Source organism: Pogoniulus pusillus, chromosome 15 (assembly GCF_015220805.1).
Source record: "Pogoniulus pusillus isolate bPogPus1 chromosome 15, bPogPus1.pri, whole genome shotgun sequence".
Lineage (NCBI taxonomy): Eukaryota > Metazoa > Chordata > Aves > Piciformes > Lybiidae > Pogoniulus > Pogoniulus pusillus.
In genome coordinates this window covers 12306552-12327022 of record NC_087278.1, presented here as the reverse complement: position 1 = coordinate 12327022, position 20471 = coordinate 12306552, and the positions used below count along the sequence as shown (strand labels likewise).

At 40.0% G+C, this 20471-nt stretch overlaps 1 protein-coding gene and 1 non-coding gene across 2 annotated transcripts in view; both read left to right on the top strand.

Moving 5' to 3' along the window:
* RFX4 (regulatory factor X4) overlaps positions 1–20471 on the top strand; it is a 98206-nt gene that overhangs the window by 43190 nt on the left and 34545 nt on the right. Inside the window, exons 5-11 of the mRNA XM_064155398.1 lie at positions 3391–3452; positions 8819–9032; positions 9852–9929; positions 11729–11892; positions 14191–14291; positions 16114–16172; positions 17687–17831. Of these exons, the coding sequence (XP_064011468.1) occupies positions 3391–3452; positions 8819–9032; positions 9852–9929; positions 11729–11892; positions 14191–14291; positions 16114–16172; positions 17687–17831 (823 nt within the window). The remainder of the gene's footprint in view (positions 1–3390; positions 3453–8818; positions 9033–9851; positions 9930–11728; positions 11893–14190; positions 14292–16113; positions 16173–17686; positions 17832–20471) is intronic.
* On the top strand, positions 4784–4947 carry LOC135182150 (U1 spliceosomal RNA). Its single transcript, XR_010305063.1, has one exon. It is a non-coding gene; the product is annotated as a U1 spliceosomal RNA (small nuclear RNA).

Sequence of the window (20471 nt, the reverse complement as noted above, 5' to 3'; positions counted from 1 at the left end):
ATCAATATTTATTTAGACATCTCTACTAGAGCTCTACCAGCTCCCTCAGTCTCTCCTTGCAAGGCAATACATGCTGAACATTGCACTATCAGTGTAGTAATGTCAGTGTGAGAGAATGATATGAGAAGACACTCCTTTCCTGCACTCACTTTAGCTGCTCCATACATTTGCAGTTGAAAGGTTACTACTGCATGTCAGAGAGAAAAAGGTCCCCTTATGTTCTGCCTGCACAGGCACTCCTAAAATCATGTACCAGGACTGCAAAAGAATTAAAGAAGTGCTGACCTGAATATACTAGGCCACTGAAAAGGTATAAACTATATAGATACATATATATGTTGTTTCATAATGTAATGATTTATGGTGTTTGACTCCTATGCATACAGTAGGTAGCCATCAAAAGACCTGTGGAGTTGAAAAATAAGACAATTGTTATTTTCTTTAATGTTTTTTAATTAGGAAAGGCACACAAGTTCTTCAATAGGCAAAAAGCAAGATTAGATCTTGAGCAGGGCACAAAGGAAAGTGATGGAGAACACAACAGAAGTTTAGTAACTGAGAAAGAAGTTGAAGGAGCATTGGTTTCTGAGGCTAAGGTGGTTGTGGCCAGGAGGAGGTTGCTCTCTTCTCTCAGGTGGCCAGCACCAGAACAAGAGGACACAGTCTCAGGCTGTGCCAGGGGAAATTTAGGCTGGAGGTGAGGAGAAAGTTCTTCACTGAGAGAGTCATTGGACACTGGAATGGGCTGCCCGGGGAGGTGGTGGAGTCACTGTCCCTTGAGGTGTTCCAGAAAAGCCTGGATGAGGCACTTAGTGCCATGGTCTAGTTGACTGGATAGGGATGGGGGATAGGTTGGACTGGATAATATTGGAGGTCTCTTCCAACCTGCCTGATTCTATGATCTGGCTTTCTCTCTTCTTTCAGGGAAATCTCACTGCCTTTGGCAATATCATTCCACAGGAATTTGCATAAGTCTAGCTAAACACAAACATTTATATGAACAGGCAGTTCCTTTAGTACTTGACTTGTTCTATTTCAAACACAAGCATAAACACCCATGCTCAGATGTATGAGCATCCAAGCATGAATATGTTGTGTTATACATATGTTATATATGCGCTGATAGGTAAAATAACCCCTTTTATTTTTCAACTCTTTACTAGATTTGTATGTATTTTAAAGACAAATTATTAGTAAATAATATTTTAAGCTAGGTTCTGAGCTATTTCTGTTTAGAATGTGCTGGGTTTGCAAATAAGGAAAAGAAAAAGGGATCATCTGATGATCCCTTCGTTGTTATTCTTTTTTCCTGACCACTTCTGCTCTGGCATGTAGAAATTAGTTGATTTATTTAAATCCCAGGAACTCCCACAGCATATGGTTCATAAAGTAGCATTTACAGTGTGCATTGTGACACTTCATCAGGACTAGAAGGACTTGAAAGTAATATGGGTTCAAGTTGTTCCAAAATAAAAAAAAATAGGGTAAAAGTATCTACACACTTTTAAGTCTGCTGCTGTAAAATCACCTTTTGGAGAGGAATGGCACTTTCTGAATGACAACTGCCACACTCACTTAAAAAAAAAAGAAAGAGGGAAGTTAAAAATCCCCTAGCTCAAAAAAACCATCCTCAGAAAGTAGTTCTCCAATGCTGCTTTTTTTCCCACAGCCTTGTGGAGCCCCCAACCCTGTCTGCAGAAAATGAAAGAGAGAGGGGTGGGATTAATGTGTAATTAAAGGGAATTTGGAAGGCTGAGATGTTGCGGAATGTTAGATCAGTAGCTGGAACAGCATGTGGTGTTCTTTAGGCAGGCTTCATTGAATCCATACAAAAAAAAAGAAAGAAGGGCTGCTTGCCTGTCTGCTCATTTATCAAACAGCTAGGCTGAACTTTCACAGCTCCACAAAAGTGTTTTACTGTTTGCTGAAATTTTGCTCCAGAAATTAAAGCTGAACAACCTAGCGACTCTGAGACTGTGCTGTGTCTTTGACATCAGCCACGTTGTGCAAAGCTCTTGGAAACCAATACAGGATAATTTTTACATGATACAAAGGGAAGATGATTGTACTTTTGCAGAAGAGAAAGAAAGAAAGAAAGGAAGAAATAAATTCCTGATGAAATAGTCAAATGTATGACATTGCAACGTCTTTATTCATGTAGCATTTTTTGATCCAAGTACCTGTTCCAGAGCTTTCAGTCATCAATCAGGATTAAATATTTATCATGATGGCAAAATAGATAGTGTGGGAGAAAAAAAATCTATACTGTTTAATCAATTTTAATTGATGTTTTCTCCTACTTGAGCAGTTATAGTGCATCTTGTATGCCTGTTTTTCTTTAATATTAGTTGGCGTGAGCCCCAAAGAGGAAACATTTAGTGGTTATTTCAATGATGTTTATAATTATATAGATTATAAATTTAAGAAGAAAGAACATCAATTTGCAAGTGAATCTTCAAGGCTTATTGCAGTTTTTCCTGCATGACTGTTCTACCAGAATGTTTTTCCTCCTCCTGCAGACCACAATGAGAACCAGGTTCAATCCTGTGAGGTGCTCAGCACTGCCTTTTCATCAACAACAGCAGAACTTTTTCATCAGAACCAGCCTAGTTGACAGAAGCTCTGATTACAGAAGGCACAATTCATTGCATTCATTAATCCATTTTCTTAAATGCTTTGTTTTACAGTAGCAATGTTCTTTTTAACCTCTGCTGACTAAAGCCCAGATTCGTGATGATGCCCTGCTGTTTCTGAGATGCACCTGTTTTCTATAGACAATAAACTGATTATGAGCCATCCTTACAAATGCAACAGTGAGTCTTCCCTGATACAAGTGGTGCCCCTGTCCAACAGCAAAACCTTTCCAGGGAATCATATTTTAGAAAAATGAATGTTTAATGGCAGATTTGTGAAGAACTGTGGCCTCCAAAACTCTTGTTAATTTCCTCTATTTGCTTCAAAACAGAGTTGGTTCATCCTGCAAACCATCAGAAAGAAGCCATGATTATCCTTAACTTATGTGCTGGTTTTCAGCTGGTTTACTCCAAACAGAATGTGGAATTTACCCCAAAGGAATATCTTAACCTACAACAGTTTAGAGGCAGAACTGATCTTAGATTTTCAAGAAAATGTATTCCACTTCAGGATCATATGAAAGTTTTAATTTAAACCACTGGTAATCAATGGAATTATACTGACTATTGAAGTCTCTTCCCCCTCTTTCAGTAATGGAAAAAATCCAAAGCTTTCTCTTTCACTTCTCCTGCCACGTGTTTTGCTGACATTTCAGTACAGTTTTTGTGCTTTTCTGCCTTAACAGCCTATATTAAACGGAGTATTTGTAAATATGCTTTTCAATTCTTTTCTAACATCAGTTGTATTTATTTGCAGATAATAAGGCAACAGTTTCCACAGCTAACGACAAGAAGACTTGGAACCAGAGGCCAATCAAAGTAAGCAATGTATGGTATTATTTTTGTCTCACACAGGGCCCCATCTGTCTCTGGCTTTGTTGAATAGAATAGTATAAAATCAGGGAATAATTTGTCCAGCTGGAGACTTAAACCCCAACTTTGATGGAAGTTCTATGATAGCTTTTACTTTGTGTTATTCATTCAGCGGTGATCATGCAAACATAGTCTCATGCAGGCCCTTCACTGATTTCATCAGCAAGGTTTTCTGTAGTGTTCCAATAATATTTTTCATCTCAACTCAGTTTACATGAGTTGAGTTTAAAGGACATTCACACCCAAGAGTGATGGAGCTACTTCTGGAGCCTGGAGAATGACAGTTAATATCATGTTTCAAGTCTGGAGAACAAGTGGCAGAATGCTACCTGGAATTTAGGCAGTAATATGTATTTGCTTAAACTGAAACTGTCTGCAAATCTGGATTAAATCACCATATTTCCTGTGATCCAACAGTTCTTAAGCATTGAAGGAATTAGCTTATTGCCTTACCCAAAAGACAGTAACAGTTGAAAACAGTTAATCCTAATACCAGAATGATGAATTGATTCAAAAAGAAGAACGCACTTCCAGGGGTTATTTGCCCTTTCCCAGTTGTTGACAAGATGCAATTCTATCAATTTCTAAAGAGGATAAAGTGACTTTTTAATATTTTTCTCTGCTTGTGATCCTTTTATGGCAAACAGGCCCTCTCCAAACAAAAACCCAACAGAATTGATTGGCCTATGTGGTAGTCTAAGGGTAGTATCTGTAGGTCACAAGTGGAAAACTATGGAGAGGGAAATGAAAACCTGGGCTGCTGTTCTTGCAGAACTTTGCTGGTAAAGCTTCTCTTTCAAAATGAAGCCTAGAAACACAGCATCACTGAGTGCTGAGAAGCAAATATACTATGGGAATTGAACTTACACACTAAAGCTAGAATGAACCACTTTTTAAAGGGAAAAGGAAATTAAGGTGCTAAAAGAAATGTTATTAACGTAACTGTGCTTTTCTAACAAGTAGTTGGTACCAAACAGTATCTCCTTGATGAGAATAAATGTCCTTTCTCTCATCCTGAGCTTCTCCTGAATTTATAATGAAGCTTTCTTTTTCTGAAGAAGCCATATTTAAGCAGATCATTGAAGATCTGTAATCTCCTCCCAGAAGCAAATTCAGAGCTACCCTAGCATCGCTCATAACAAAGCTACCATCAACCTCTTGGGTGCAAATTCTGGGCTAGACCAAGAGCATTGTTAGGGAAGCATCACAGTATCATCAAAGTTGGAAGAGACCTCATAGATCATCAAGTCCAACCCTTTACCACAGAGCTCAAGGCTAGACTTACCTGGCAGGGGAGACACCATGATCAGGCAGGTGGTTTTCCCAGGGCGAGGCTCATCCTTTGCACTCTGGGTGTGCTGACCCCTGCGATTTCCCCAAATGCAGGAAACTTGACTGCATAATTTGTGGTAGTGGGGGACAGCGTTCTTATTTTTCTGGGATTGTTTAGCCTGGAGAAGAGGAGGCTCAGGGGTGACCTTATTGCTGTCTACAACTACCTGAGGGGTGGTTGTGGCCAGGAGGAGGTTGCTCTCTTCTCTCAGGTGGCCAGCACCAGAATGAGAGGACACAGCCTCAGGCTGCACCAGGGGAGATTTAGGCTGGAGGTGAGGAGAAAGTTCTTCACTGAGAGAGTCATTGGGCACTGGAATGGGCTGCCCGGGGAGGTGGTGGAGTCGCCTTCCCTGGAGCTGTTCAAGGCAGGATTGGACGTGGCACTTGGTGCCATGGTCTAGCCTTGAGCTCTGTGGTAAAGGGTTGGACTTGATGATCTGTGAGGTCTCTTCCAATCCTAATAATACTGTGATACTGTGTGACTATGGCCTGTGTAGGTTTATAAAGGCAGAGTGGAAATGTCTACAAGTTGCTTTATGAAGCATTCATATGATACTACCTGCTGTCAGCTGTGGCATCACTCTGACATTGGCTACAACTTTGTCTTCCCGTTTAATGAAAGGAATGAGCACTGCTCTACTTCCAAACTGGAGCTCTGCCCACAGCTTCAGGAATCTCTCAGATCTGCAAACTGAAGGTGTCTTGCATCTCCAAAAGCTGTGTCTCTTTACTCTCAACGAGGCTAAAGTTCAATGGGGATTAATATTTCTTGTGTATTTCCCCCCTAATCTGCATGCCTATCGTATTCACAAATCCCACAGCCTCAGTAGATACGAAATTGAGCTCTTCTGCTGCTAAAGGGGGTGTCTGCTTCTTCATCACTGGTTAACACCCCAAGGATTCCAGCATGCAGTGGAGTCATTCACATCTGATCCAATGAAGAACCATAGAATCAGTCAGTGTTAGAAGAGGAGAAATACCAATCCACACACTACATGTGCAGTGTCATTTTGCACCAAAAAATCCACTGCTTGCCAGACCAAACACAGCTGTAACTGGTTTTGTTTGCAGAAACATCTAACTGCATTCCAGTTAAGTGTTACCTAAAGAAATTATTTTGTGCATTAACACTTCTGTCCCTTTATAGCTGACTATGCTGAGCTGTTGCTGCCAGTGTGATTTCCATTCCACTTCCCTGCTACTGACAAGGGCAATTTGGCCATGGAAGTGGTCAAGATTTTCTGACTGCACAGTGTTCTGCCTTCAGTCTTTTTATAGCACGGCTGCCTTGTAACATCACAAAGTTCAGAGCTACAATGGTGCTATATTCTTGGTCATCAGTTGTGAGGCTTTCTTCTTTGCAGCTGGGTTTATTGCTGTAAGCATGCAGCTGTTCTCTCTCTCACTGAGCTTAAAAACAGTTCCACCACAGGCTCACAGGTGAGCCATGAGAAAGCAGCTAAACATAAAAGCCAATTCTCTTCTGTACTGTAGTTTGAAACTCTTAAATTAGGAGTATGAGAGGTTAGTTCAACTGATTAAATCTATGTGGTGTGAAGGGAATTTTGCTTCATTATTTAGAGGAGTGCTACAAGGATCAGATCCATAAGAGTGAAAGTCACTCCATCATTTACCCCAAAAATGATGGTGTTATCTACTTGCTATTCTTCTACAGATCAAGCTTTCAAGCTCTATTGAATTATGGTTGGGGGGTTCTTTTGTTTTGTCATTGCTGTGGGTTGTTTTTTGTTTGTTTGTTTGTTTTCCTAATAGAAATACAGCAAAATCTTGGAGAATAATCTTAGTAAACTGCACCAGTGAAGTTTTTGCCATTTGGGATGGTAAAATTACTGCAGGAGGAAGATATCTGGAAAAAAAAAAAAATTGGAGTTAATTTAACTACTGCTGCCTGTATGATTTTGGAGCTACCTGGGAAAAGTCCTTCTGTAGTTTACTGCCAAGTGCAATACATCAGAAATTAAATAATGCATAGCAAAATTCTACTGCTGTTTTCCAAGCTTCATTCATATTTTTCTTTAACTGATTTAAGAGGCAACTTGATATAAGACTGACCCCTGTTCAAACTATACAAACCTTTCACCTGCTTGCTGTGACCTTTTCCCTTTTGCCTCCCACATTCCCTCTGCAGTCTGTGGTGCTAGCTCCTTGTAGCATTTCCTTTCAGTTTCCCCAACCACAGACGTACCACGTAAGACATATAAGAGCTGTATTGCTCACATTGCTAGAGACCAAACTGGGGACTTGAACCCATTTGAGGTAAAAAGCTAAACTTCTACATCTTTATAGAGTGAAAACACCAGTGGTAGTTCAAACTTGCCATTAGCTACCTGTAATGGGTTAGGATCAATCTGGAGCCTGGTTTCTGGTGTGGAATATGTGTTTTGACCTGTGCCCTGATGGGCAGATATGGAGCTGATCACATGTTTTTTCTAAGGTATTGAAGTTAGGAAATGCCAATCATACCCTGTTAGCTTAATGTTTTCATGAGTCTCACCTGGGTTATTCAGTACTGAGCTCAAGAGAGCTTTTGGTTTTAATGAACAACATGGAATGTCCTCAGTGAGCATGGCAAGGCAGCCACATACTAGAAGTCTGCTGCAACAACCCAGGTCTCTTCTCAGCTGGTCTGTGCTGGTAGATGAGATGAGGGCTTCCAGATCTTTGCCATCTATTCTGGCTGGAGATTATGACATGCCTTGGTCTGTGGGTGAATGACTGTGAATGAAAAAAAGTCCCTTGAGGTATCTTAAACTACCAGCACTTAGATGCTATTCTTTCACTAATTTAATTGATGACCTTTGTAAAACCAACCGATTTTGCCTAAAGCAAACTCAGGTCCTTTCAAGGGAGCAGATTTCCTGGCAGCAGCCTGAAAACAGTAACTGGGAAGTACAACAAACATCTAGAGATGGTAACTTCTCCTGCCACCACAGCATGATCCAGAAGATAGCATCTCTTCATGGTCTGATATGCTTTTTGTAGGCTGTAAGGAGAGAACTGAACTCTCAAGGAAAACAGAGTGAATCAAATGTGTATGAGCAATACAGTCTTGTGATGCCTTTTGTAATCATTAAATATTTAGCTGATGGGTTGGTGGTGCACACAGCTGAGAAACTGAAATAAAAGTTAGCTAATTTTGTAAGTAATAAGATTACCTTTGCTGCTTTCATGCAAAATATAGACTAGATTATCAGTGCTTGGATTAGCACCTGTAATAAAGCTAAATTGTGGCACAGACTTGTTCCACAAGGCCAGCAATCCCTTTTTATGGCACAGACATGCTGTATAATTCCAGTGTGATCTGCACAGAGTTACAGTGTTGCCTTGAATCCCATGTTGCTCTAAGTGCTTATGCTGAGCAATGAAGCAGATTAATTTTGAACTGTACATTTTCTGCCATTCATTATTTTCCAGCACAAGCTTTTTATTTCCACCCCCCTCTCTTTTCATTGAAGTGTTTTCAATTTTGGAAACATTTCTGATCAAGTCATTTGCAATAAAGCCTTGCACTTTTCAGGCATCAAACCAGCCCTCGACTGAGGCCTGAGACAACAACAGAAGGGTCAGTCCAGAGGATCTGTACTTCTGCTTATTGCTAAACTAAAGAAGCAGCTGCACAGCAGAGCTCTGCCAACAACTAGCTTTAGGATGCTTGGTTTTTTTCTAAGAAGGAAAAGAAATGGAATTCCATTATTTTCCTGCCCTGCAACAGAGTCAGCTTTATTAACCCTTAAGAGAGTTACTTTTATCAGAAGGAATGAAGATTGGAAGCCCAATATCTTACAATGATATTCTGCTACTGGATCATTGCTTGTTAATAATACATAAACTATTGCACAATCTGTTTTGTTGTAGAAATCATTAGAATTTTCAGTTTCTCTTACCCTCTTTTTTTTTTTTTTACTTTTAAATTTTCAAACAATCTGCTTTATGAAATACACCTCTCTATGTATCAGGTACCATTATTATGGAATTGCAGTGAAAGAAAACTCCCAGTATTATGATGTGATGTATTCTAAAAAAGGAGCAGCTTGGGTCAACGAAACAGGAAAGAAAGAAGTAACCAAACAGACAGTGGCATATTCACCACGATCCAAACTGGGAACGTTACTGCCAGAGTTTCCAAATGTCAAAGATCTAAATCTGCCAGCCAGTCTGCCAGAGGAGAAGGTAACACTTTAGAAATCTTTTCTCAGCTTGTGTTGGGTTTTTTTTGTTCCCCTGCTCTGGATGAATGCTTTGTCTAAAAAATAAAGACTTCAAATTAGAGTAGGTTCAATATTGCTTTGACTTTATTTATGAGGGGACTTAATTGCTTCATATAGTAGGAAGAAATGGTGTCCCTTAAAATAAGTGGCTGACACTATCAGCTGCACAATGTTTCTAAAGCCTCTGTGCACTTCTCTTTTACAGTTACATTGCACACAGCAGGTGAGATTTGAGGGTAACCCCTTAATCTGCAAACACGTTTGACAGCAAACTGGAAATGGTTCTGATGCTTTCTTGAGCGGAGAGTGACTTGCTGCATTTCTTATCCTTCTAGACTAGAAATTAAAAGAATCCTATCTGCACATATGACAAAAGTGCTCTGGCTGCTCTAGGCTGAGCTTGCTAGTTTCCTGATGCTATTCACATGTGTAGTATCAATGTAAAGTGGACAAAAGAATAGGGTTTTATAGTTCTTTATGTCCTAATTAGGGCCACATTCTCGTCTTTGATCTCACTGAGACTTTTTGCTCCTCTTACATTTGAAGAATCCCCATTGACATAGAAAAATCCATGAATTCAAAGGGAGAATTTACTTTAAAGAAGAAAACTCATCTTAAAGCTAATCTAACTAGACTCTAACCAATTTCATTATTTTTGCAATTGTGCACAGGTAAGATAAGGAAAAAACCCTTAGTTTTTTGTGTTTAATATTCTGATAGTTTTAAAGCAGATGTATTGAAGTAAAATGCTCTTTTGTGTGTCTCCCTCATTCTTTTTCAGGTCTCTACCTTTATTATGATGTATAGAACTCACTGTCAGAGGATACTAGACACTGTAATAAGAGCAAACTTTGATGAGGTATGGTTGGAAACTGCAGTTGTAGTTTAATGATACAAAAGGTATTAATGGATTAGAGAACTTATTTTGAATGTGATATTGCAAACTTATAGTTTTGTGGTGGCTGACCCTTTCATCAGTAATGAAGGGGAGCTATACTGGAGTATATGTGATATGTGACCAGTAGCTTTAAATCTCACTTACAACACTCTGCGAGCTAGAGGAACAAAAGCAATGGGAATGTTTTTGTCTCTCCATTCTCCAGTGGGATTAAGGTAGCAATATTCCCTTATGAGATTTTGGAGAATCCAGTGCTTACAGCTCAAGAACTGTGTCTATCACCACCTTTCATAAGCTGAAGTTGGGATTGAGCTCTGTTTGAAAGAATTTCTCTGAGTGTACAGCACAAACCCAGAGCAGGTGTCACAGCCAAAGTGGTGGCTTCTGCTGTTCTACTAACAACAGTGCAGGGCAGTGCAGGGGGCCCTACAGCCTCCCAGGTATCTCAGAAGGCTGAATCCTTCAATTGCTTAGTTGTACTGCAGTGCAGCTTGAAGAGCGCACACTGCTCAGCACTTGATACCATCCATTAGAGATGGGCAAGGTCTGTACCTGCTGCACATATGACTTGAATCTGATGATCTTCTGGCAGTGCATGCAGACAACTCTGTAATGAGAGCTGGAAAATAAAACATGAGTGGAATGAAAGCATTTTTTATTACATGTGAAGAAGGCCTCTAGTTAAAATAAAAAGACTACAGCATGAACAAGGGCCTGATTCAAATATGACATCCAGGTCCTGGAGAAAAATCAAAGGAAATGAGGCTTTTGCCTTCTGAACAATGGCAAGGAATTCCCTGCTTTTCTTCCTTTCACTGCTTAATTCTCACACACCTCTGGTTTAAAGCTGTGGCTTTTTTAAAGTCATGTACCCAGTTTAGATATTTCCATGTGAGAGAAATATGGGACACATATTCAGGAAGTTTTGCTGGATGAGTCTCAGGACACTTTCATAAAAGCAGGATGTTATCTTTTGCTTGGAAATCTGTTTGTCAGGATCAGTGGTGGGGAGGGTTCTGAGCAGTGACAGCATATAAATGGGAATGTTTACTACATCTGCTGTGGTTACTTATTTCAGCAGATTGTCACTTATAAATGCCAGTGTTCTGGCTCCTGTAGAACTGATCATATCATCCATTGAACAATACCTCTATTTCCTAAAGGAAAATTTTCAGAGGTATATTTTACTGTATCTGAAGTCTCCTCCTCATTTTCTTTCATTTTTCTATCCATTCTTTCTCCTCTTTCTTTCATAGTGAGGGAAAGAAGAAATACAAAAGTGTAGTGTTTTGTTTCAAAACAAATACAGAAACTGATATATTGACCCTTGTAAGCCATGTGCTATCCTCCTCTCCCCCTCCCTACACCAAGCCCTAAACTGCATCCCATTGTATACTGGGACAGAGAGCAAAGAGAAAGAAAAAAGACATGACGTGTGGAAGCCAAAGAGTTACACTCACCAGCCACTGATAGAAGATAAAAATATGGTGGTTCCCGTGGGTCTCTCTATTGTAGTAACACAAAGCCACCCTGTCACCTACTCAGAGCATCTCTCACCCTTTGGTTGATTATCCCATTGTGTGCTGCGTTACAGTATAAGCCTGCTGAGTTAAGGAACATGCTTCGCCTGCGCTCTACACCAGCGGTCCAGCTCTGGGGATAAAACAAATGCTGCCTAAGCAGGATCATTAAAAGAAAAGGATATTTGTGGCCTTTGATTGTTTCAGTTTAAACACCTCTGCTTCTTCTTGTGACTGCAGGTTCAAAGTTTTCTTCTGCACTTTTGGCAAGGGATGCCACCTCATATGCTGCCCGTGTTGGGTTCTTCAACTGTAGTCAATATAGTGGGAGTTTGTGATTCAATTCTGTACAAAGCAATCTCTGGAGTTTTGATGCCAACGGTACTACAAGCATTGCCTGACAGGTCAGTATAGCCAGCAGCACTCATCACTTCTAGCTCAGCTGTCTTTGTTATAATTCTTTTCTTCAAGAATGGCACCAGTTCTCAGAAAGCTGCTTACTGCCACTTGTTTCCTGAGTTTAATCACAGTGTCGGTTCAAAGGAGAGCTGACATGTTCCTGGAGAAATGTTCAGATTTTAGTAAGACTTGTATTATGCAAAACCTGTTGGGGTTTTATTGTGATAAAGGGTACCACCAGCTTCTTGGTTTATTAACCTCAAGCTGATAATCACATCCCAACTTTCAGGCAATGTCAGAAATGTGCAAGCTGCAAAGAGCCACACTGTCTTCTGAAAATTTCAGACACTTTTCCGGTGGTCAAGGATAACAGCACAATGATATTCTTAATTATAGTGACAAGAAGAGCTGCCCTGACTGTAAACACTCTCATGCATATTCAGACACTACAACCTAAGCATTTTCCTCCATACACACTCTTGGAACCCAGTGGTTACTCTGTATACGACACGAAGCTTATACTTGTGAAGTCTTGGACAAGCTGGTTTAATTTAAATACTATCCTATGAAGAAGAGTTGCATAATTATTTTGTGGTTACTTTACTAATATTAACAAGTATCTGCCTCTTTTGTTTCTAATCTAAACTCACTTTTCCAGTCCATGTGGCACATCTCAACTGTTCTCTTCCTTCCTGGAGCTCAGTGAGTCCAGGAAGTCTTGTTTATATAGGTAAACGAGGACAGAGACCAAGAGCTCACAGTAAAAGATGTAGTCACTGTGTGCACTCAATTTTTTACCTCCTATGATTTTCCTAAAATGACCACATCAGTAAACTGGGGTTTTGTCTGAAGATATGTGTATACCTTTAGTCTTATTTGACTGATGCGTTCATGAGGTTCAGCAATTTGCTCTAGGAGTTTCTCACTGATTAAGTTTATTCTGTCCTAAAGACTTTAAAGCATTTCCAGGCATGCCAAGATCAACATCTCGCTCTCCTGTGCATACTGCATGACTGGTAAAGTACAGGCAAAGTTAGCTTTTTCACAAGAAACCTGCTGCAAGAATGGACTTTCCTTGATAAGACATGTACATTTTTACAGGCTTTGCCCCTCACCCCCCAAATCTATTTCACTGGAAGGATTAAACAGAACAGCAGTCCTTTTCTCAAGCTGCTTAGTTCTTTCATAGCAAATAAGGAGAGACTTGAGTGTGAATATAGACTTTTGTAATGCATATAAAGGGCCAGATTGTGGCTATTAAGCCATAGCCTGCACTGAAGGGGGTGAAGAAGGGTCTCACTGCAATGGAAGCTCCTGAAGGAAATCTTGCTGACTCAGCCAGAATCCTCCTGGTGACTTTCTAGAGTAAATATTGGCTGTCCAGAAAAGCTACTTTTCGGTGGGTGCAGCAGTTATTATCTGTCTCCTGCCCTGTTAAGATGTCTTTGTGGAGCTGCGCCAGCTTTTGGCTGTGTTTGTTTTACCAGCTCTGTTCTCAGTGGAGTGTGTTAGCAGTACCAACAGGAAAAGCTGCCTGACCGAAAGAAGGGAAACATCCTTGCATCTTTCTTCTCTCTCTCATATTTGTGCATCTGGAATATTACTACAGGCAGTGCAGCTCGGTCTGGTAGAACCAACTGTTAGGAACCCCTGCACAAAACCTGCAACTTTTGCTGGAAACTGTCATTTTAGACTCATAATATACTAGGAGGGTATAATGAGCTGTCTACCAAGTTTAGCAGGAAATAATGGAGCCCTCAGAAAAGGGTAGCAAGGGAGTAAAGAGAAATCTCACTTGTCTGGGAAAGTTCCTGTCCTGTGCAGATCTAAGCATTAGACAGGTCCTGCTCTACCCCCACCTCATCCACCTGTGTGGGCTTGGCCCAGAAATTCCTTCCCACCATCATCACCCACTCACTAACCCCAGCCTGCAGCACAGTTGGTTGTTGATTCACTCGCACATCCCTACGTACATCTGTACAAATCTGGTCACAGACAAGCTGAAATCCAAAGCCCTGACCTATTGTCTTCAAACAGTAGTGATTTAGTGCTTTTATTGTTGTGCAGGATGGGAACGAATTTCTTTCAAACTAAGAATCCTGTTTGCAAGTATTAAAGCAGCGCAGCAGAGAGACTTCCATTCTCTGTTCAGTTTTTGAACGCAGTGATACGTTTTCCCCTTCCTGCAAAGAGTTTTTCTTTACGTCTACAAACCAAAACATGTCAGCAGTTGTGCACAAGAGTGAGCTGTGACTAAGTGGCAGAGACCAAACACATTGTGATGGAGCGGTTTTGCTTTTCAGTTTGACGCAGGTGATCCGGAAGTTCGCGAAGCAGCTGGATGAGTGGCTGAAAGTAGCTCTCCATGACTTGCCAGAAAACCTACGGAATATCAAATTTGAATGTATGTATTTCCTAATATCTCTCCTTTTAACCTGGAATATACATAGTGTTCGTTGACTGCGAGTTAATTCTAAGACTCGAGTTCGTTCTAGGCATTAAATGCTGTCAGCATTACCAATCTTGAATTTGCTTACACTCTCCACTTGTCCATGAGAACTAACTTTGTTTAGGGAAATGAAGCACTGCTCACAATGAGAACTGTTTTTTCTTTCTTGTGGACTAGGATAAGAAACTAATTTTGTTGATAGTAAGCAAACATTAGCGATGATATTAGGCAAAGGAAATTATTAAACAAACCTTTAGGCTAACACAATTTGAATACAGCTTGAGGCCCTTACTCAAAAAAGTGCCAGAGTTAAAAATGAAAGAGATCAAATTACCCTGTCACCACAGGAAAGGGCACTAGTCCTTTTCAGACGTGCTTTGTAGATGCCTGCAGTGCACATCACCTATTGATAAAGCCTGCTTTATTTCACGGCTCTCAGTTCTTTGCCTTTCATGAGCACTAAATTCCACACCACAAAGTTAAAGGAGAAAGGAGAGAAAAAAAAAAACCCACCTAAAAAACCTAATTTAGGAGAAGGATTAACTGTTTTGATCAGCATGGAAAATTAGGTGTATGTTTTATTGAGAATAGTCAAGATATCTATTGGAACAACTAATTTTCATTTTATTAGTTTTGATTTTTTTTTTATTGTTTAATAATTTATTTTGAAAGCTACACAAAGTCAGACCTGGCAATATGCTGTTTTACCTTTTTTTTTTTGTCAATTCAGAACTATCAAGAATCTGCAACAAGAAAATCTTTTCTGATCTTGCAGGAAGAAAGAAAGAGTTGGAGAATGCATTTTCTAGCTGTTTTCAAGCTGTACTCCTTAACTACCCCTATGCACAGTACAAAGGCAAAACCTTCTCTGGGGCCACATCTAAAGCCTGTGTGGATAGATGTGCGAGTCTTTGATGATTTCACTAGAAGTTAAAACTTGAGTACATTTCTGCCTTTTGCATGAGCCTTTGTTGTTTCTGCAGTCGTTTTCTCTGCATCAGAAGTTGTGGTAGTGTGATCACACAGCCAGTGGGAACAGGAGTAACTGCAAGCCTTGGTCCTGTTCGCAGTTCCAGAGTCACAGATTTCAGACAAAAGATTCACAATACAAAATTTTAAACGTTTGTTTTCCAGAAATAGGAAATATCTTGTAGGAAAGAGCTAAAAGAGGAGGAAGGGATCAGCAAGTACCTCCTGGGCCATCTTACTCCACAGAATATTAGTACATCATGTAATTTCTTTCAGAAACTTTGACCAAATTCTACCTGAAACTATATGAGATTTTAGCTCCTAGTAGTCCAGTCAAGACTGCTCCAAAATATGTTTCCATTAAGACTTTAGCAGCCTTTTCTAATTTCCACACATAATGTAGCTATCATTATTTTATGCTCACTCTTCTTGCACTAACATTTTTCTTTCCATTAAATGGTTCTTTCTGATCTTCAGTCCCTTTGTGTATCAAAAGAAGATTTGTTATGCTGAACATGCAAAGCTCTTCTATTGTCCTCTACATTTCTCTTGTCATCTCATTATTCACAGCACCTATAAATCATTCCTTGTAATATGCCTCTGTAAAACTGGTTGAGCATCTAGATTTATGGTTTCAGGTCAAGGTTTAAACTAAGTTAAAACTGGACTGTTGGAACGAACTTTAGGTAGTCACCATTGTAAATAGGAAACAGGGTATATTTTCTTGGTTATTCTCTTAATTTAGTGTTCTCAGAAGTTATGTTCTTCATTTAGCACACTATGCAGATATGTCTCTTCTCTCCTGCAGTGTCCAGAAGATTCTCACAAATACTCCGGCGACAGACATCATTAAATCATCTCTGCCAAGTAAATATTTCAGTTATCTAAGTTTGCTGGATGCCATTTTTACTGATTTTTTTTTTCAAATGATTTGATTAATTGACAGGCTAGACTTCACTCAAAAAGGAAAAGATCACGTTAGCAGTTTTTTCTTCAATATTTATCGTGACCACCTTTATAAAATCAAAATGATCAGGGGAAAAAAAATGATTTTCTGACAGCTGGCGACCCCTGATTCAGCAGGCTACTTACAGGAAAGAAATTTATTGTTGTTATTATTATTATTATGTCATTTGAGAAATCAAATTTCCAGAAAACAAAGGAAGCATTCTATTGATTTCAGAGCAATTTGTATTAGGCTTGTTGCAAAGAAGGAAAAACTTCTATATGCCTGGCAATGAATTCCAAGTCTAATTGTATATCATGGATCAAATGCAAATGAGTAAAAGCAAAACCAGTTGAATCACTGGGGTTTTAAACAGACATATTCTTACAGCTGTAGCAAGAAAAACTACTCCAAAATGTTTGTTTTTCATCAGATTAAATCACAATTACCTATCAAAAAGTTGTGAGAACAGGTTCTGTGTGGTATAAAAGCGGGAAGGATGCATTAAATTCATTAATGCTTCATCCACGTATTGGAATAGAGAGATCCTTTTCCCAACATGCTAAAAGATCACTTTCTGGAAGGTTGACCTTGTGAGTAGTAAAGCCCACAAAAAGCTTCAGGTTAAAATAACCGAACTCTGGCAAGGACTTCTTTGTAGGTCTCCTCCTCCATTGTTTCAGAGGTGGAGACAGAAATACTAGTGCTATCTTCCCCAAGGCGTGCTGGATCATCACTGAGCTTTGGAGGTCTCTAAGAATTCAGAAGACATCAAGATACAGAGACCACAGCCTTCTGCATCAGACCTGGGATCAAAGAGTTTACTTACATGAAACTCTTCAAATATATCATCTCCTTGGAGCAGCTGGTAACCCTAGCATGGGCTTAACTTACAGAGATCTGGAGTATGTTAGATGGCCATGACCTTGAGTCATGGCAGACTCCTATCTCAACCAGCCAAGAAGCAGATCTAAGGCAGAGGCAAATGAACTTTAACATTTTCATCTAGTTGAGGGAAGAATGAAAGTCTTTATAGCCTGGGTGAGCGGAAGTTACAAACCTTGAGTGGAGTTTGCTTGGTTTTGGTTTGATTTCTCCTATCATAATTTTTTTAGATTTGAACTGAAGGTGGTCAAAAGAACCAATAGAGCTGTTAGTGGCTGAGGAGTCTAACAACAGTACTACTAGGCAAGAGTTGGTTTTTGGGTCTTGTGGTGAATGCAATCAAAGTATTTGCAGCTGATTAAAGCAGGCAAAATGACTTGGAGTCCTCTGTGATTAGAGGCACCTGTAATGTCTGTAAGATATCAAGCTTGTGGGTGGGGATCCATGAGGAAAATCAACTTAGCCAAGCTAAGGAAGCGTAAAAGGGGATAAAGCCTATTTTTTAACCTAATAAACCATGAGCTAACGAATAGATTGGATTGGATTACAGGCATCAAGAACAGTGATCCACAGTGCAGACATCACATTCCAAATGCTGGAGGACTGGAGGAACGTGGATCTGAATAGCATTACCAAACAAACCCTCTATACTATGGAGGACTCACGGGAGGAACACAGAAAGCTCATCATACAATGTAAGAGAAGAATCCTCAAATAAGTCAGGTGAACTCACTTTCCTGCTGAAAACAAAGCTCAGGGAGAGTGACACTGATCTTGAGCCATTGGTTTGCCTGAAGGCTTAACACAAGTACAGAGACATTTATCAAAATGTAAGGCAGAGCCCTGTCAAGGTTTCATGCTTTTGAGGCATAAATCTGGGCACTCTTCCATTAATGAGTTTCTTTCTAGTACCCAGAACAGACAATGGCAGAAAACTTGAACATAGATTGAGAAAGTATTTTCACCATGACCTTGACCAGTTAAGTTTATCACTGAATCTGATCAAGTCCTGTCTCTCTTGCAGTAGAGGTACTTTTGTGATGGCTTTGACACCAAAGCAGATGTGTATCTGAGTCCCATGTAGACTTATTTATAACAAGTTCCATTTTACACAGTGTTTCAATAAACCAGATAATTCAGTGGGGTAAGCTTTCACTCTGAACTTTCAGGAGTAAGTGCAAGTCCTTTACTGAGCAAACTCATTGGCTAATTTAGATTTTGCCTAGTACAATGAAGAACATGAACTGAGAAGTGGCTTTGGAGATTCTGGCAAACCAGGTTTAGAGTCAAAGATATTTTTCTAATATAAAACTTAACTTGCATTGTCCAGCAAGTGTACATGATTGTGAGCTTAGCTGCAACCCTAAGCACACTGAATCTGTCCCTCTGAGGCACAAGAGGTGACCAACATGTCTTTAGCATCGTTTATAACCTCACTTCCCTGTGAACCCACTTGTTTTATTGCTATCTTTCTCCTGAGGAGGATCAGTCGTCTTTTATCCAGAACCTGCCTTAATGGGGAGCAACCTAGGCACCCTCTTGTGGGAGTCCTGCAAGGGTGTGTTAACTAGTGAGGTAACTCTTTCAGTGAGTGACTGGGAAGAGGAGAGGTGACACCTTCACCTGTGTGCTGAACCCTGCAAAGTTGGCTTTGGCAGTTATCCTGTTGTATTAATGCTGGATGTCTTCCTCCCTGTTTAGGGATGGGCCTTGCATTTTCTGTTAGCTCTGTTTTCCAGAGAGAGGTGCTTGATACTCTTTCCTTCTCAACCCTTGATTAATTTCCTGACATCATCCTCCTCCCTTTTGAGGACAAAGAAAACAGATGTAGCAGTAGGAGAGGTAGCATATAGTGAGACTGGAGTCAGAAGCTGGGTACATCCTCCTGTCATCTTTTGTGTTTTCAGTACATACTCAGTATTTTCCTGCCAGCCAAGGCAGGAAAGAAAGAAAACTCTCAAAGTTTCAATCCCTAGTAGCAGCAAAAGTTTTGTCTCTCATTCAGAAAATCCTTACTGTCCAGGAAAGCTTTTTGTACATGTGTGAACTATTTAAATGCAAACTTCAGTGCAATAAAATCAATCAGATTTTCCCTGAATGATAATAAATTTGAAGACATTTGTCTCATGTTTTAGTCCCATGTAGTCCAATAAGCAATTGCTTAGAAATGGTAGCCTAATACAAATGTTCATCATGAGATAGCATCCCACTGAGATGTGCAGATTTGTACAGAGGTTCTTGTAGAATTTGCAAGTTTTTCCCCCATCTTTGATGTTTATTGTACTTAGACAAAGATCTTGTCAAAGGTCACATTCTGTATGACTCAAATGACATAGACTTAAGCCCTTCTCTCACAGTCTGGATATTAATAATCCAGAAAGTACCATTTCCACCTACTGTAATTGGTGGGGCAGGAGTTAATAATCCTATAAGCAAGCTTAGAGAGAAACAGAGAAAAAACACTGGATGTAAAAGAATCTCTTTCCTGCTGTTATGGTAGCTGTCTCTAACGTGGTTTCTTCTTTAATCTTTCTTTCTCAGATCCTGTTGAGGTATTTCTAACAGTCACTAAAGGCCAAACAGTTAGTATCTCAAATAGATCATTGCACACACTTGCAATGCTGCAGTAGTAATGCAGGCAACTGATGTGTTTTTCCACTCTTGTTCCCCTCTTTGCACAGCATGTAAATTCATCTCTTGTGTCAGGCAGTTTTTTGTCCAGCCAAATACTCAGGTAAGGAGACAACATTTAGATTTCTCTGTCATCATGCTCTGAATAAAGGGAGGTTGCCCATTCAATAAAACAATGAAACAAGATAAGAGTGACCCAGACATTGCCTTTTCCTTTCTTCCCCAATTAGTATTTCTGACCATCCAGTCTCTGCAAGTCTTAAGTTAAGCAAAGTTGTAACCAGGTGTGAAACAAATGCATTCCTGCTTGTCTTGCTGATACAGTTTAGAGGCCAAGGGGCTTGTTCTTTGCATTATTGTTGGATAGCCTCTTGCTCACTTCTCTAGCTATCATCTCCAAGCTTTGCCTGCTCTGCCTCCCTCACTGCCTTTCATCTGGTGGGAAATTCCTTCCTCCTATATTCATAATGAAGCATAAATTGAAATGCATAGCACATCATAGAATCAACCAGGTTGGAAGAGACTTCCAACATCATCCAGTCTAACCTAGCACCCAGCCCTAGCCAGTCAACTAGACCAAGTGCCTCATCCAGGCTTTTCTTGAACACCTCCAGGGACGGTGACTCCACCACCTCCCTGGGCAGCCCATTCCAATGCCAATCACTCTCTCTGCCAACAACTTCCTCCTAACATCCAGCCTATAC